Source organism: Desarmillaria tabescens (assembly GCF_030435595.1).
Source record: "Desarmillaria tabescens strain CCBAS 213 chromosome Unknown EV420scaffold_6, whole genome shotgun sequence".
Lineage (NCBI taxonomy): Eukaryota > Fungi > Basidiomycota > Agaricomycetes > Agaricales > Physalacriaceae > Desarmillaria > Desarmillaria tabescens.
The window spans coordinates 1-14,519 of record NW_026848305.1 but is presented as its reverse complement, the minus strand read 5'-3'; the positions used below and the strand labels follow the sequence as shown (position 1 = coordinate 14,519).

At 48.4% G+C, this 14,519-nt stretch overlaps 6 protein-coding genes across 6 annotated transcripts; 1 reads left to right on the top strand and 5 right to left on the bottom strand.

The window, feature by feature from the left end:
* Window positions 1-531: 531 nt before the first annotated feature.
* Window positions 532-3,657, top strand: EV420DRAFT_1637760 (AMP deaminase; the record flags this gene model as incomplete). The annotated part of the gene is made up of 15 exons (XM_060476752.1): window positions 532-663; window positions 718-904; window positions 959-1,381; window positions 1,429-1,607; window positions 1,666-1,679; window positions 1,736-1,844; window positions 1,894-2,134; window positions 2,183-2,217; window positions 2,271-2,451; window positions 2,506-2,692; window positions 2,743-2,804; window positions 2,852-3,132; window positions 3,191-3,226; window positions 3,280-3,420; window positions 3,478-3,657. The coding sequence occupies 15 exons, from the start codon at window positions 532-534 to the stop codon at window positions 3,655-3,657; spliced, it is 2,388 nt and encodes a 795-aa protein (XP_060335317.1).
* Window positions 3,658-5,016: 1,359 nt separating this feature from the next.
* Window positions 5,017-6,821, bottom strand: EV420DRAFT_1637759 (uncharacterized protein; the record flags this gene model as incomplete). The annotated part of the gene is made up of 4 exons (XM_060476751.1): window positions 5,017-5,393; window positions 5,448-5,586; window positions 5,646-6,529; window positions 6,581-6,821. 4 exons carry the CDS (start codon window positions 6,819-6,821, stop codon window positions 5,017-5,019), a joined length of 1,641 nt encoding a protein of 546 aa, XP_060335316.1.
* Window positions 6,822-7,708: 887 nt separating this feature from the next.
* Window positions 7,709-8,917, bottom strand: EV420DRAFT_1263711 (F/Y rich C-terminus-domain-containing protein; the record flags this gene model as incomplete). Its single annotated transcript, XM_060467189.1, has 3 exons — window positions 7,709-8,180; window positions 8,238-8,552; window positions 8,613-8,917. The coding sequence occupies 3 exons, from the start codon at window positions 8,915-8,917 to the stop codon at window positions 7,709-7,711; spliced, it is 1,092 nt and encodes a 363-aa protein (XP_060335315.1).
* A 788-nt stretch (window positions 8,918-9,705) lies between these two features.
* Window positions 9,706-10,472, bottom strand: EV420DRAFT_1031178 (uncharacterized protein). Its single transcript, XM_060465404.1, has 4 exons — window positions 10,253-10,472; window positions 10,129-10,199; window positions 9,943-10,076; window positions 9,706-9,884 (listed from the first exon to the last, which is right to left on the bottom strand). The coding sequence occupies exons 1-4, from the start codon at window positions 10,418-10,420 to the stop codon at window positions 9,850-9,852; spliced, it is 408 nt and encodes a 135-aa protein (XP_060335314.1). The 5' UTR covers window positions 10,421-10,472; the 3' UTR covers window positions 9,706-9,849.
* An 871-nt stretch (window positions 10,473-11,343) lies between these two features.
* Window positions 11,344-13,385, bottom strand: EV420DRAFT_1637757 (uncharacterized protein; the record flags this gene model as incomplete). Its single annotated transcript, XM_060476750.1, has 19 exons — window positions 11,344-11,521; window positions 11,573-11,747; window positions 11,800-11,857; window positions 11,908-11,935; window positions 11,990-12,039; window positions 12,099-12,200; window positions 12,255-12,300; window positions 12,355-12,370; window positions 12,427-12,438; window positions 12,492-12,516; window positions 12,563-12,597; window positions 12,645-12,670; window positions 12,722-12,747; window positions 12,801-12,818; window positions 12,872-12,881; window positions 12,940-13,050; window positions 13,097-13,192; window positions 13,246-13,264; window positions 13,319-13,385. The coding sequence occupies 19 exons, from the start codon at window positions 13,383-13,385 to the stop codon at window positions 11,344-11,346; spliced, it is 1,098 nt and encodes a 365-aa protein (XP_060335313.1).
* Window positions 13,386-13,785: 400 nt separating this feature from the next.
* Window positions 13,786-14,421, bottom strand: EV420DRAFT_1475712 (uncharacterized protein; the record flags this gene model as incomplete). Its single annotated transcript, XM_060469287.1, has 2 exons — window positions 13,786-13,955; window positions 13,986-14,421. Coding segments are annotated over 2 exons (606 nt in total), but the record flags the coding sequence as incomplete, so codon positions are not given.
* Between the last annotated feature and the right edge of the window lie 98 nt (window positions 14,422-14,519).

Genomic DNA, 14,519 nt, shown 5'->3' with positions numbered 1-14,519 from the left:
AAATATGTGCAACCGTTGATCTGAAATGTTAAGGGCGGTGTGGTATTTACCGTTGCCGCTGGGGATCAAAGCGGTAAAAAAAAATACTGAATAAGATTTTTTGAACCCCGAGCTGTGAGGGCGCAGCGGCTAGTTTAGACTGTGATGAGTCGGTTTCGTACCGTCGGGAATTACTGGTGAACCTAGTTTACGGGCGGGAGTTTCCGAGTTGCGGCGCGGCAGAAACACTGAGTAGGACGAGAGCTGACTAGATCATAGAAGTTAGAGTGGATGCGGCAATTGTTGCAGGTATTGCCTTGGTGGCAAAAGAAACGTTGTAAAGGATGGGAAACCACAGACATGCCTCCTCCTCAGCAACTTCGGCATTTTCCGCAGATTTGCATCACCTGATAGCACCGCCACCGATCCACACGCATTACGTTTTAATTTCGATCTTTTGTTGTTTCCATCTCAGTGCTTATTCGCCAACTCGTTTCTACCTCATCACTCCTATTTTCTACGTGTACTTGAATCCAAAAGAACAAGAAGAACATGTCTGCGACACCTAAAACCGATGCTGAGGGCGTTACCCCGCCAGGAAAGCTCACAACGACTCCGCCACCCCAAATCCCCGAATCTCGCGATGCTTTCTACGGATATCCTGAAGAACGGACGTTCCAGCATGTAAGGGGCTGACTGTTCCACTATTGAGTCGCGTATTGAAGCAGATGATGACAGATCGAAGAGAAGATGTGGGCGCATAGACGTGGCTCCGACGCGCGCTCAGACGGGGCAGCGTCATTTGCAGGGAGCATGCTAGGGCACGGTGTAGCTGGCGATGCGCGTGTATCGAGCCCATTTGTCGAAGAACTCGAAGGGGAAGCGGAGGAGGCGGCCAAGTCTGTGATGGAGGGACACCCGCCAGGTTCGTAGCGAAGTGAACACGCTGGACGGTTACCAGTCTGATGGTTTCTCATAGAAACGGTCCTCTCTTCGGAGCTGGTTAACCTGTTCCAGTCATTCCAGCGTTGCCTTGAGCTCCGTGATAAATACACCCGCAAGTCCTGCCAGAGACTGGGGGACAATCCTAAAGACTACGATGGGTATTTTCAAGGACTAGACGACGAGTTTGCGGATGTGAATGGGGTGAGGCCGGATGCGGGGATGCCTCCTAGTTTAAGATCAAGCGGTGCCAAGCAAACGAAGCCGTGGAAGGTGTACCCGAGTCCACCACCTCCGCATTGGCACTGGACAGACGACAAGGAGGCGGTAAGCGTCGACGGGGGATACGGTGGAAGTGGGAAAGAGTTCAAGCTTGAGGAGTGTGAGATTCCTGAGGATCATGATTGGGACTTTAAGATCGATGAAAAGGGCGTGTTCCAAGTGTATGAGCCTGGTCAAAGTGCGTTTGCCATTGCTGGAATGGATTATCGTACTGATCAGTTTTAGCGATGCCGGCGTTTGACATACCCAGCATCCGTGAATATTTCGTGGACCTGGATTATATTCTAGGTGTCATCTCGGATGGCCCAACGAAGAGTTTCGCATTTCGAAGACTCAAGTATCTGGCAAGCAAATTTACGATGTACAGCCTCTTGAATGAGTTCCAGGAATTGGCCGACATGAAGGTATTTGTGCTTCATTCGTTTCTTTGGTGGGGATTAAGAGCCTCGTTTATTCATTCAGCGCGTTCCTCACAGGTAATCAACCTCTCAATTAGTGTTTGCACGAACTCATGACATCTTATCTTTACAAGAGATTTCTACAACCTTCGTAAAGTCGACACGCACGTGCACCATTCAAGTAGCATGAACCAGAAGCATCTATTGCGGTTTATTAAATCCAAGATGAAGCGTAGCCCTCAGGTTTGATTATAGTTTCCTTCCGTTTCTTCGTTTGACTCACGTTATATAGGATGTTGTAATATTCCGCGACGGCGCTGAATTGACGCTGGAACAGGTATTCCAGTCGCTCAAATTGACAGCCTACGATTTGTCTATCGACACGTTGGACATGCATGCGCACCAGGACACCTTCCATAGATTTGACAAATTCAATCTAAAATATAACCCGATTGGAGAGTCGAGACTGAGGGAGATCTTCTTGAAGACAGATAACTTCATCCAAGGAAGGTATTTGGCGGAGATCACCAAAGGTTCGCTTAGGCGTCTTTTACGTTTTCAAATGCTCATAGCTGCTTTAGAGGTCATGACCGACTTGGAACAGAGTAAGTACCAGGTACGGTACTTGTCTACTTGTCGATGTATTTTGCTGAAGGATAGGGAAATTAGAACTGTGAATGGCGACTTAGCATCTACGGTCGGTCTCCGTCCGAATGGGACAAGATCGCAAAATGGATCGTCAACAATAAGCTCTACTCGCACAACGTCCGATGGCTCATCCAGGTTCCGCGGCTGTATGACGTGTACAAAGCGAATGGATCTATCAAGACCTTTGAGGATATCGTTATCAGTACGTCCTTGGTGGATTCTTTCCCTTGCGTTTTGCATGTTCACAATTCGCCAGATGTGTTCAGGCCGCTGTTTGAGGTAACCAAAGATCCGACGACTCACCCAGAGCTGCATGTTTTCCTGCAACGCGTAGTCGGCTTCGATACCGTAGACGATGAATCCAAGGCTGAGAGGAGGATATACAAAAAGTTCCCTTATCCGCGAGTCTGGGATACCAATCAGTCGCCACCTTACTCATATTGGTAAGAGATTTCATCGATGGATTAGCTTGCCTTATCTCTCTTACCGCTAGGATATATTACATGTTCGCCAACATGGCAAGTCTAAATAACTGGCGGAAGTTACGCGGATTCAGTAAGGCTCCTTCTATTTTGTCTTCCTCTCCCCCTTATCCCACGTAGATACTTTCGTGTTCCGACCACATTGTGGCGAGGCAGGCGATACGGACCACTTGACCTCCGCCTTCCTCACCTCGCACTCGATCTCGCATGGTATCCTGCTTCGCAAGGTCCCCGCATTGCAGTACCTGTTCTACCTCAAGCAGATCGGGATAGCGATGAGCCCCCTGAGTAATAATGCGTTGTTTTTGACGTATGAAAGGAATCCTCTGCCGGATTTCTTCAAGACGGGACTGAATGTCAGCTTGAGTACGGATGATCCGCTGCAGTTCCATTTTACCAAGGTTAGTGGAGTGGATTGTTCAAAGTGTTGTAGGCAGCATTGATTGAATTTGGGCATAGGAACCTCTGCTGGAGGAATACAGTGTTGCTGCTCATGTGCTTCCTTCGGTTTCACGTTCCTATCACCGTCTCATCTCATCCTATTTTAGATTTACAAGCTCCCTCAAAGCTCGCTGGCCGAGCTCGCGCGAAACTCGGTTATCCAAAGCGGATTCGAGATGGAGCTCAAACGACACTGGATAGGACCCGAATGGTACCTACCTGGGGCCGCTGGAAATGATATCAACAAGGTTCATCGTCGTCCATGGTCCGTCATCTCCTCGTGTTGCTAACAAACATCCACGTAGACGAATGTACCCAATATACGACTGTCTTACAGGCACCAGACCTTATTAGAGGAGCTCGATATGATCTGTGCGAAGAATCACGGGCACGGGTCTGTTGGGAGGCGTGATTCACATGGGCACGGCCATGGGATGTTGCCGACCGCTGATAATGTCGCGGCGCGGGCGATGGCGAGGCATTAATCCCCTCTACCATGTTTCGCTCTCCTATCTGCTGTATTTACGTTGAACTTGGATGATCAGTTTAGTGTTGGCGGCGGAATTTGTTGCTAGGCTGGGCTCCTGACCGAAGCACCCAGCCTGCCTGCGCGGTTCCTAACCTTGGGAATGTTCCTTCTATTTCCAGACCTTTGGGTCCTCTTTTGTCTTATCCAGGAGATTCCGGTTGGCAGAGAGAATCTGCGTCAGCTAAATAAAGCATGGGAAATCTGATAAACGATCAAGATGCAGAGAGACTGAGTTTGATGTTTGGCGTATTCATTCATATGTGTAAGCCGCAATCTGCCTCAATTCGGAATGCCAATCCATTGACGATGGTGCGACTCGTCGAGTTTGAAGCAATTGGAACCGACTAAATCTTCTGTGGTGGGATCCGTGTAATATCAACTGTTCGGGCGGTACAGTGTTGTTGAACACACACGGAAAGGAAGGAGTGCAGTTTGATTCTAGCGTCCGGAGTTTCCTTCTATGTTTTTATTATTATTTCTTTTTCCATCTCAATTGGGTTTCAAAGCGGTCAAATGATGGACACCCGCCGCTTTGACTTCAGCGGACACAATAGAGTTGAAGGCTTCAGCGGTTGCGCCAATCGGCGGGGACGATCGTTCTCAAAGATCAGTGCTAGATCTTCCCGCATAATTATTTTCGCTGGTATGAAAGGGTATGAATTGTCTTTCCGAACAGGATAAAACTTAGCATTCATCTTCACACGATGATGGTGCGTGACTATATTTACCTACAAATGTAAGGTTGCCTGCTTGAATGCTAGATGCTCCTTTGTGGAACTATATCTTATTTTACAGGTAACCGCTGGAATGGTCAGACATGGAGGAGGGCGTCGACAATTGACGGTCGGGGGATAAAATCCCCTTGGCTTTTCAACGCCGTGTCGGCCCTCTCTCTATTTAAGATGTCTATCTGATGGGCTGTGCAAATAACAACACGGCGGTCAATCATTTATCAAAAAAAAAAATCTCTATCTAGCCATTGATTAGAATAATAAAGACCGGACCTTGATATTTAATTCTCGCTGCGTCTACTCATCGCAAATCGAATAGGCTGTATAATCGTTGAAGCTTTTCAAATTTCTATTGTACATTACATATGCATTCTTAATTTATGCGGCTCTCAGCGCAAGTAGATGTGTGTGAGAGACGACCCGAACCATATTCTGAACTTTTTAGCAAAGAATCGACAAAGAAAACCCCAATCCCCCCAGAAAAAATGAGCTATCGACAGCCAAGAGAGGATCGCGGAAAGAAATGTCTACTACCGCTTTGCCTAAGCTATCCCGACTATCCCGAACTGAATCACTTTTAGACTTTATAGACCACTCATTACAAGATGTTCATCCGAGCGGTACTCGGGAGTATACATAACATTGAGCAGCATGCCCGCAGGTCCACCTTTCCAAGGAGTGATGATGCGTAATATCTGTGCTCTTCCCTCATCTGCATCAGCCAGAGGTTCAGGGCTTGTCGCCTCTTCTTCGAGGTCTTCGTTTGAGATTATAGTAATGGTTCTTGGCAGCAACGCGTAGTCGCAAACGACTACAAGACGCCTCAGGGGATGGTTTGAATGCTTTTGTAAGTACTCTCGTTTGAGATCGCGGACATGGCGTGCATTGGCTTTAAGCTCCTCGAGAGCACATTGTCGAACGTAGAAGGAGTCGTGCTCGCCCATTGGCCCGGAAATGCCATCTATTCGAGAGGATGATCAGTTGAGAACGAGATGAAAGTACACTATAGCATTACCTCTCCGCCGCTGTGCCAGATCGTGACATTCGTGCCGGTGTGCTTTCCAACCAGCCTTTTGGCAGGCGCGAGAGCAGAACAGTCTAATCCAGCAGCCGGTGCACCGTTTGGGATGTCGTCCTACATTGGGGTTGGGACACTGTTATATTACGGAGATTAATGTGGATGATGAGAGAAAGTAGAGTATTGCGAACGAACCTGAACGTTATTGCATTCCAATTCCTGATCATTATCTAGAACCTGAGTGTGGTAGTAGCTCTTAAAGGCCTGCATGTGTTTTGCGGTCGTTTTCATAGCCATCCATGCTTCTTTAGTCTTTCCCGATCTCAAAATAGACTCTGTTCCATCCTGCTCGATATTATCCAGGGCTCTACGAGCTCTCCGTAACACACCCCGAAAGACCAGTCCCATATGAAGCCAGTTTATGATATCTATTGGCGCATCAGACGTGCGAGGCATCAGCAGATGGAGGTTGAGAAGTGTGTTTAGGATGCCCGCATCAAGCGCCTCAGCCATATATTCAGGCCCAGATTGCCTCAGGCATCTGGCGAGGTAGTTCATGTTCGGTACCAGCATTGGCCCATATTGGGTCGGGTTGGCGGTTATGAAGGGGAGAAAATGTGCGATGCTGAGGGAAAACCAGTAGAGTGCTCTATTGGCAAGAAATATTCGGTTGTATCCGTCTGATGACAAGGAAACAGTGTAGACAAAGGCGTGAGCACGGAGACGTGCGTCAAACGATATGGTGGGATCCTGGACGCGTGCGACGATGCGCTGGAAACATGACATCATGAGACTGTGAGCTGTGTCGGCAAATGGTTCATATCTCGCTGATGGCGTATTTGCGACAACTTGAAGGAAGCGCAGGAGCGGTTTCTCAAGGAGAAATTCAAGGTGAAGTAGTGGGCGGTAACTTTGAACCGCTTTAAGGTACAGATGCGAGGTGATAGAGATGTATGGCCCAGACGCTATTTCGCGAGAATAAATATCGTCGGCACGGAGGAGAGAGTAAATGAACTCGTAGAGCTGTTCGATGACGACCCAAATGGTGGACTCGTCGAGACACTCAGAGTCATATCGGGCTAGGACGACCACAAGCTGGGTACTTCATTCTGTTATTGTATACCATAGACCTTGAAATAAGTCGCCGTTGCCATTCGGCCTTAGGATCTCGTTCTTGGAGGACTGAAGAAGGTCCCGCAGACCTCTGAAGAACGTTTCATAAAGGTCCTGGGTTTCTGTGTCAAACAAAATCGAGTCTGTCGGACATTCTTCGAAACGTCGCTGCAGAATTCCAAACAGTTTGGGAAGTACGTAGCGGTTTCGCCGCACTTTGGCTTTTAGGCTGATAAAAGACTGTTTATCTTCGTTCATCTGGATGGTCCTATGTGAGACGTTAGATCAGGTATGATATGCCAGAAGTTATGAAAGTGTTTCTACCTGCAAAAACATTCAGAGAAGTGAGAACAACACTGAAGATGTCGATGGACGATAGTTTACGTCCTTGAAAATAGAAAACGAACATGTTGGTTAGAGTCGTGCCGAAATCGTTCCGAGTCCGAAATACGGTATCGGCAGACAGCGGCAAGTCTTGTTGGCGGTTCTGAAAGTCAAAACCCAATCGAATAAATATTTGAATACCTACCAATGGCAGACCTGGGTTTTCGACAGTTTGAACTTGCTTCGTAGATGTCAGGTGTAAAACTCTGCTATCCCATGCTGGAAGATCCTCGTATCAGTAGAACCGTGACATTGTGGGTGAATACACTGCTCTGCAGGAAATCATGCCTAAGTACAACCCTGGAACATACATTCAGATCTCCATATAATGTACACCCCTTATACTACTCCATATACCGGCACTGTCCTTGCAACAGTAGGAGTCCCCACAGAGGTAGTAAGTTCGATAAACCACTCTTACTTTTGATTGATTTTGCCTCGAACGTAAAATGCATCACGGTGGTAGTTAAGACGCTTCGTAGTAAGAAGCGTCCATCATCCCGCCACCGCGCTCCATCGACCCGTCCAGAGGTGAGATAGATATCCCTGGACCGGCATAGAGTAGAGGCCAGCACATGCGACAATACACCGAACCTAAGTGGGCGAATGAGAAAGATGGTTGCAATTGGTCAGTAATGATGAGTAAAGAGATAGCACAAAACATGATAGCAGTGAAAATCGAAACTCCAATCATAAAGTAGATTAAATGAGCGTAACAAATAAAGACAGGCTCACACCCACTCTTCCGTGTGGTAAATGGGCTATGAAGGTGGTGGTCCACTTGGTGGCGGCCCACCCGCCATCATACCTGCGGGGGCCGCACCTCCCGCCTGCGCAGCTCCATAAGCGCTGATGAGGCTTGCGAATGTCGCAGCATCGGCAGCGCTCTCTGATATCCCTAATTGCTGTGGGTGAAGGGGTGGTGGCTGTGGCTGTGGCTGTGGTTGAGATGTCGACTGTGGTTGTTGCGGCATCGGTTGTGGCTGCGGCATTGGTTGTGGAGGGTGCTGCTGCTGAGCCTGCTGCTGTCGGGCATTATTTTGAGCCTCCTGTGCCGCGCGCGCCATGACATGAGGCGGATAATGGCTCTTCCGAGGTTGTCCAGCTTGTACTGCCAGCTGCTCTCGTCGGAGTTTCTCGCTCGTAGATGGATAATACGGTCCTATAGGCACTGACGAATCATACTCTTCCGGTAGAGCTGGTATTACCGCCGCGTGTCTGCCTCCCAACGGCCTAGAGTGTATTCATCTGTCAATCCCTAATCCCGGACAAATGGTATGACAGACTTACCCTCCCTCCACGAAATTCTGCCATACGTAGTCCCTCAACTTGTCTGCATTAGGCAGCTGTTGGATAAGGTGCTTGATGGTATTCTGCCCCAACCCGAAGAAATCCGGTCCAGACACAGAATTAGAATGCTGCCGATTTCGGATTGCATTCGCCTGTTTCACGATGCTCGACCAAGCCCCAGTCGCCGTCCCTGCAATGACAGGTTTATCGGCAACATCTGAGGGGACGATCTGAAACTTGGGTCCATCGCCGCCGTCAAGAATTGTACAGTGATATACAACTTCGATGTTGGGGTCGATGGTTGAAAGGTACCGTCTGTGATGGAATCAGCAAGTTCTACCTCAAAGTAAAAACCAGTGCAGGGGCAAAACTGACCGTGTGACTTCATACCCGACAGGGAAGATATACCTCTCTGTATGAAAATGCTCCCTCATACAGACCTCCCCAAGAGATATAACCGTCATAATACCCACATTCAAGGGTAGCATTGGCCGACCGCTCTTGTCCCGCGGCACCATTGGGATGCTATAACTCTTACTCGTCACCGTGTGAGCCTTCAGCCGCTTCGGCCTGGCCTGTCGTTGTGACTCCGACGTCGGTCTTTGTTGCGGCGGTGATTGGCTAGTTCCAGGATGCGAAGGCATAGGAGGGCCCGGAGGGAACGCACCAGGCGGCATCATTCCAGGCGGCATCAGTCCTGAGCCAGGCATGTAATAGTAGCTATAGGGAAAAGGGTGTGCAGGAGTCGCGGTGGCGCTGGGGGTTGGGTAATACACAGAATAAGGATTGATGCCCATCGTCGGTGAGGGCGCTGGGGGTGACATAGAAGTGGAAGGGACCGATCCATTTCCTGCGGTTGCCCCAGTCGCGCCCATAAGAATAGGATTAATATTGTGCATCGGTGTTGGTGTCGGAGTCTGAACTGGTGCTGAACTCGACACTGAAGACGCGGCACCAGGTATCGGATTGGATGGAGCAGAAGAGGAATTTGATGCCCCTGAAGCTTCGGAGTTGGATGCCTTAGCTGCCGCTCTCGTTTTTCGAGCTGGCGGGACCTTTTCATTCTTTGAAGGGGAAGCAGTTGGTTCATCATCATTATAATTTACTGGACGTCTGGCCCTGGTACTGCGGCGAGTAGGTGCAGGGGCGGGATCTGGCTCAGCAGCGGTTTCACTGCGAGACGCAGAGACAGGAAGGGAGGTAGAGATCGATTGCTCGACAATGGACGCGTCTTCAGGCGCCTTCTCTGACGTGGCTTCCGAAGCTCCAAGTCCCGGCTGCTGGGGAGGAGCCGAAGGACTGGCACGCGTCGTATCAATCTGCATTGGCGCGTCTTCACTGATAGGAGAAGGACGTATGATACCGCCTTGTGGTAAGAAATGGTCTGCAAGGGGTGTTGGAGGTGTTAATGGACGGTCATAAGGATTTGGAGGCGGTACAGGAGGGTGGGTGTACGTTGGATGCGATGAATCGGGAGCAGGTGAACCAGGCGCGGCAGATGTCTGTATATGCAGTCGAGGTGTAGCTGAACCATTCGGTCCTGGACTTGCGGTAGCATCCCGAGACTCTCCATTTAAAGTACGAGCTCGTTTCGCTGGACGCTCATCGGCTGCTACTCCAATGTGCCGAGGAGCAGTTGTGTCAGTGCTAGCGGTAATACCTTCGTCCTCAGCGGCCTGACGCAAATTATTGATAAAAGACGAACGTGCGCGTGCAGTGAGCAGACTCCGTGGGAACGCACTGGATGGTGGCTGGTCAAGAGTAGAGGAAATGAGCTCCCCGCCATTAGCCTTGAATTGAGGTTGAGCCTCTAACTCCATTATTCGTTCTAATAGCATGCTGTGAAAATCAGTTAGATTGGCACGCTACAGACAAACAGATAGCGGCGTACTTTCGTTCTTGTCGTATCCGCACATTCCGTTCACTTGATCTCTGTAATTCACTGCTCGTTTCCTTATGTTTCTAACCAGCATTAACAACATCATCATACACGAACAGAACCAGGAGATCCTAACCTCCTCGAGCTCGAAAAAACGTCTCTTCAGTTTTTTGTACTTCTCGAGAATATTGTCTGATTCGTTTTTTTGTGTAGACGAAGAGGTCGCAGTGGGGGTCGCGGTAGAAATATTAGATTGATCTTGGGGTATCCCGTTAGTTGCGTCCTTGTCATCCCCCGGCCCCATTACGGCTGCGAGGAGGGAAGAATTACCAGAGGGGTGTTGTTTGAAGGAGAGGGCAATAGTTTGCCATTGTTTACAATCCCGATAGGTTGTATTCCAAACATGACCAAATACCGCTAACATCCCGGCCCGAAGGGTTCAATAGTAAATACGGCAGGCTTCTTCCCGTGTTCCCTTGCATCTTCCGTTTCGCAGCGGTATATCATATTACCTAACGCGCCGGATACTGCATAACCTTCCAGTTAGCTTCTCCACAAGTTGACTAGCAGAATAACTAGTTCATCATTTGTGTACTGCTCCGAAACCCTATCATATTTAAGTTACATATGGTTGCGGCAAGTTGGCGGCAGGCCAAGTTGGACGTCCCCTCTTACATACAGACCATCCCTGCTCCTCATTACCAGATCTATATCGACGTCTGTCTTACGAGAAACTAGACTTCTCCCAAGTGTGGTAAGATTTTTGGTCGAGACTGCGCACTTAGGTATATTGAAGCATTTAGCCGGAACAAAAAATGACTGTCGAATCAAACCGTGGTTCAGTGTACTGATCGTGACCTTGGATTGGCATACCTTCCCCGGCTGGCGATCCACACAGGTTGTAAAAGTGTTTCTTATACATACCTGGATTCCGTGATCGGAGCTGATCGGCATCAATCAACCATCACTTCCTGTTCCACTGACCGGACGGAGAAAGGGCTGTGTGAGAACTCAGTAAGACACTAGTCTATGGTTTGACAGTTCAAATTGGACAGACCGTCATCCTTCCGTATGTTATACAGACAATACTACTTTTGACTTTTTTTTTACAGCGATAAAGATATTTTAGGGTGTGGAGGTCCAATCTCCGGACGGCATCCCGTCTACGTACAATTACAAGGAATCAGGCCAGATCAGGGCGCCGGGGGGGGGGGGGGGGGGGAACCCTCATGCAGCTAGGTCCCCCATCACATACACACTTCCTTGAGCTTTGATCTCGTAATTTTTTAACGCAGACTTGGCGTCTCCACGATCGGCATACTTGCGATCATGCGGAACTTCCTCATCACCGGCAGTCGCCATGCTCATAGAATCAGCGTGCTTTTGCATGGCGAGGCGGAAACGTCTGCGGTCCATAAGCCCAAGGATCGAGAAAGAAGAACGCAAGTTAACGAACCGAAGTTCTTTCATGTCCATAGGCGTCTTGTGCCTTCCCCACAACCCAGCTGATGCATGGTGCCCGACTCGATGAAGAACTATGCCATGTGCATTATCATCATCCATCCACGCATCACGGGCATCACGAATTGAGTGCCTTGCGTTGAGTGTCGCTAGCAAACTATTGACATAGCCTTGTGAAACATTAGCTGCATATTCAACCTACAAAATAGGAAACACACATACATTTGCTAACAACTAAGTTCGGAGCAAAGAATAGCATCTCTCTGCGTCGAGCAACAAACTAATGAAAGAGTCAGATTTAAATAAATAGAAAGTGGTGTTCTTACTCACCACAATCAACTGAACAAGCGCTACGACGCTAAAGGAAAGTTACAGCGGCCGCACACATGCTTGTTAAAATAGTAATACATACCCTCCAATCATTCCCATATTAATGGCGTGAACGACAAGCCGGTGGACAAGCTTTTCCGTCCTGTTGTTGTGTCAGAAACACTCGAAAGGAGAATGCAATCGACACATACATCTGCATTCCAGTTCGCTCTGCACGAAGGTACCAGACCGTCGCGCAGGTGATCAAGCAAGTCACCTAGCACGGTACTGGACAGTTCCAGTATCAAGACCGCCTAAAATGTGTACCGTTTATAGGTGTCGATTGTCACAACAACCGAAGCACCTACACTATTTGAGAATATGTCCGTGCGCGAATTGGCGCTGGCATTGATCCTGGTGTACAAAATATAATGAGTCATCGCCAATAAAATCAAAAGGCTTGCTTACTCCTCTGCGACAAATGCTGATAGCAAGGCTGTATGAGACGCAGAACAAACTGCAGTGGTATCAACGGCTTACCAGTGCCAGAAGCTGATGAAGGGTAAGTCAGAACGAGCTTTACAACGAATCAAGAATCTACTCACCAAGTTGGACAAGCGCGAAGAAACACTAACCATAAGTCAGACAGTGATTCAATGGAGAAAATTTCACTCACTATCGCGCCCACTATTATTTTATTGTGTCGGCTCACTATAGCAAATGAGTACCAGCGCGACGGTATTCAAAGTGCAACAAACCTTTAAAGACCCGATATCCGTAGTAACTGCGCGTCAAGTGTCAGTCAATGGTAAGAACGTGAATCATGTGCACTAACCTTTGTACAATGAATGTTATTACATACTACGGACGCTATAAGCACGTCTAGGAAAATGGAACAAGTCGAGAACACGTACGGTGGTCATCAAAGATGCCTGAAAAATAGTTAGACGGGTTTACATACACGGCAAGTAAATGCCGGACTTACAATTAGTTGCCTGTACAGTCGACGTTTCATCGTCAATGATACGCCGGAAAGGTCGTACTCAACCTCACATACCAAGGGAGCGCATTGCCGAGGGTCGAGCTAATCCGCCCTTCGATGAAATAGCGCCAAAAGGAATGGGCTGTCGCGTAGACGTGAAATGAATCCAATGAACTTCAATCCTATAATCAACGACGACACGAGGGAAAACAGAAAACCGATGCGTACAATACGAGCAAGACGAGCAGCTTGAGTGTTATTTCGTCCTCGTGGTAGTAATATTGATAATAATGAAGGGTCTGTGATATAGTAAGTCCGTACAACCTATACGATGCGCGTTAAGAGGTGGTAAATGAAAAAAAAAAGCTGAAACTCACCCCACACTGACAATAAACCCTGGTCGCGTGACATCAGAGCCTAGCAGAAGGCTTCAAGACGCGACGGACTTACCAATGAACCCCGGACCCCATATAGCGTCGATAGAACTGTCAGAAAAAGTGAGCGCGCTTGAAGACATCTTGAGGGCGTATTGTCGTGGTAGTAGTTGAAGAAATCGAACGAGAACGTAACTCTTATAAATTTTAACAAGACGGCAACACGACTCAGTGTCCAAACATAACACCCGCGAAAGATCTGGACCGACTGGGCGATTCGTCGTCGTGTTCCAGAACGAGCCTCGAGATCATTTTGGACCTGAAATTATTGATCAGGAGCAATCGATGTTGAATCGATCCTTGGTAAATATCCTCGATCCGCCGGAGGTGGCGGTGTGCGACGCTCTGAGGCTTTTGAGCCCACAGAACATTCGTTTCCGAGGCAAAAATGCCCGCATTTGTTTCCGATATCCATGAGAAAAAAATAGGATTTTATGTACTTCATTTTCGAGCACTCACTTGAATGTCTACACAGCATCTGTTTCATGTCTGCCGACTTGCAATATTGTTGCGCCCCGCAAGTCTCCGAATTTCATCGTTCCTGAATACATTAGGTTCTCGGTATACTCGGCAGAAATCGCGACGTCCACGGCCCCAATCGGATGGCCAATATTGGCTACACTGCGCACTGTTAATTAAGTCCTCCCGAATTGCTGGTAAATATGTTAATGCAACACACTCACCATTTAATTTATCCCCAAAAAAGATGGCTATGTGATCGAAAAGGCCTCCGAATTTTTCCTCGCTCTCTGGCGCATAGTCAAATGAATGTTCCATCCCGTCTATCACCATGATTTCGCTATTAACACCGGCATCTAGAAGTGAGCAATGAAGGTATCGGGATTCATCCGCGGGAACTGCCGTGTCGATCTCGCCATGGACAAATAGAGTGGGGGGCCAGGCACCGGTAACATTCATCTGGGGAAATAAAATCTTATGTTTGAGGGTGAGTTCATCGATTGGAATGGGCGGGGCCCGGGTACGGAGCGTAGCGCTCAGGCTCGGTTCATGTGCACCGGTATAATAATCAAGGAATATTCCGAGTTGCAAGTACAACCTAGCCAAAAGCATTCGAGGATTCGCAGGGTACCCCGGTGTAGAAGATGTGCGGGGGTGATACTCAAGTGGAGAGTCAGCAATGGGAGGCGAGGTTGCAGATGTGGGAAAAATATGATCCGTGAAGTCAGAAGGATCCAGAAGCTCAGCGTCCGCGAAAG

What these genes read in the sequence shown, in the direction of transcription:
- EV420DRAFT_1031178 (XM_060465404.1), bottom strand. Translation starts at nt 10,420, where the DNA reads ATGGGGCCGGGGGATGACAAGGACGCAACTAACGGGATACCCCAAGAT. An exon ending in GTTTTTTCGAGCTCGAGGAG is followed by an intron (nt 10,200 to 10,252) that starts GTTAGGATCTCC and finishes AATGCTGGTTAG; the next exon opens with AAACATAAGGAAACGAGCAG. An exon ending in TCTGCTCACTGCACGCGCAC is followed by an intron (nt 9,885 to 9,942) that starts GTTCGTCTTTTA and finishes TATTACCGCTAG; the next exon opens with CACTGACACAACTGCTCCTC.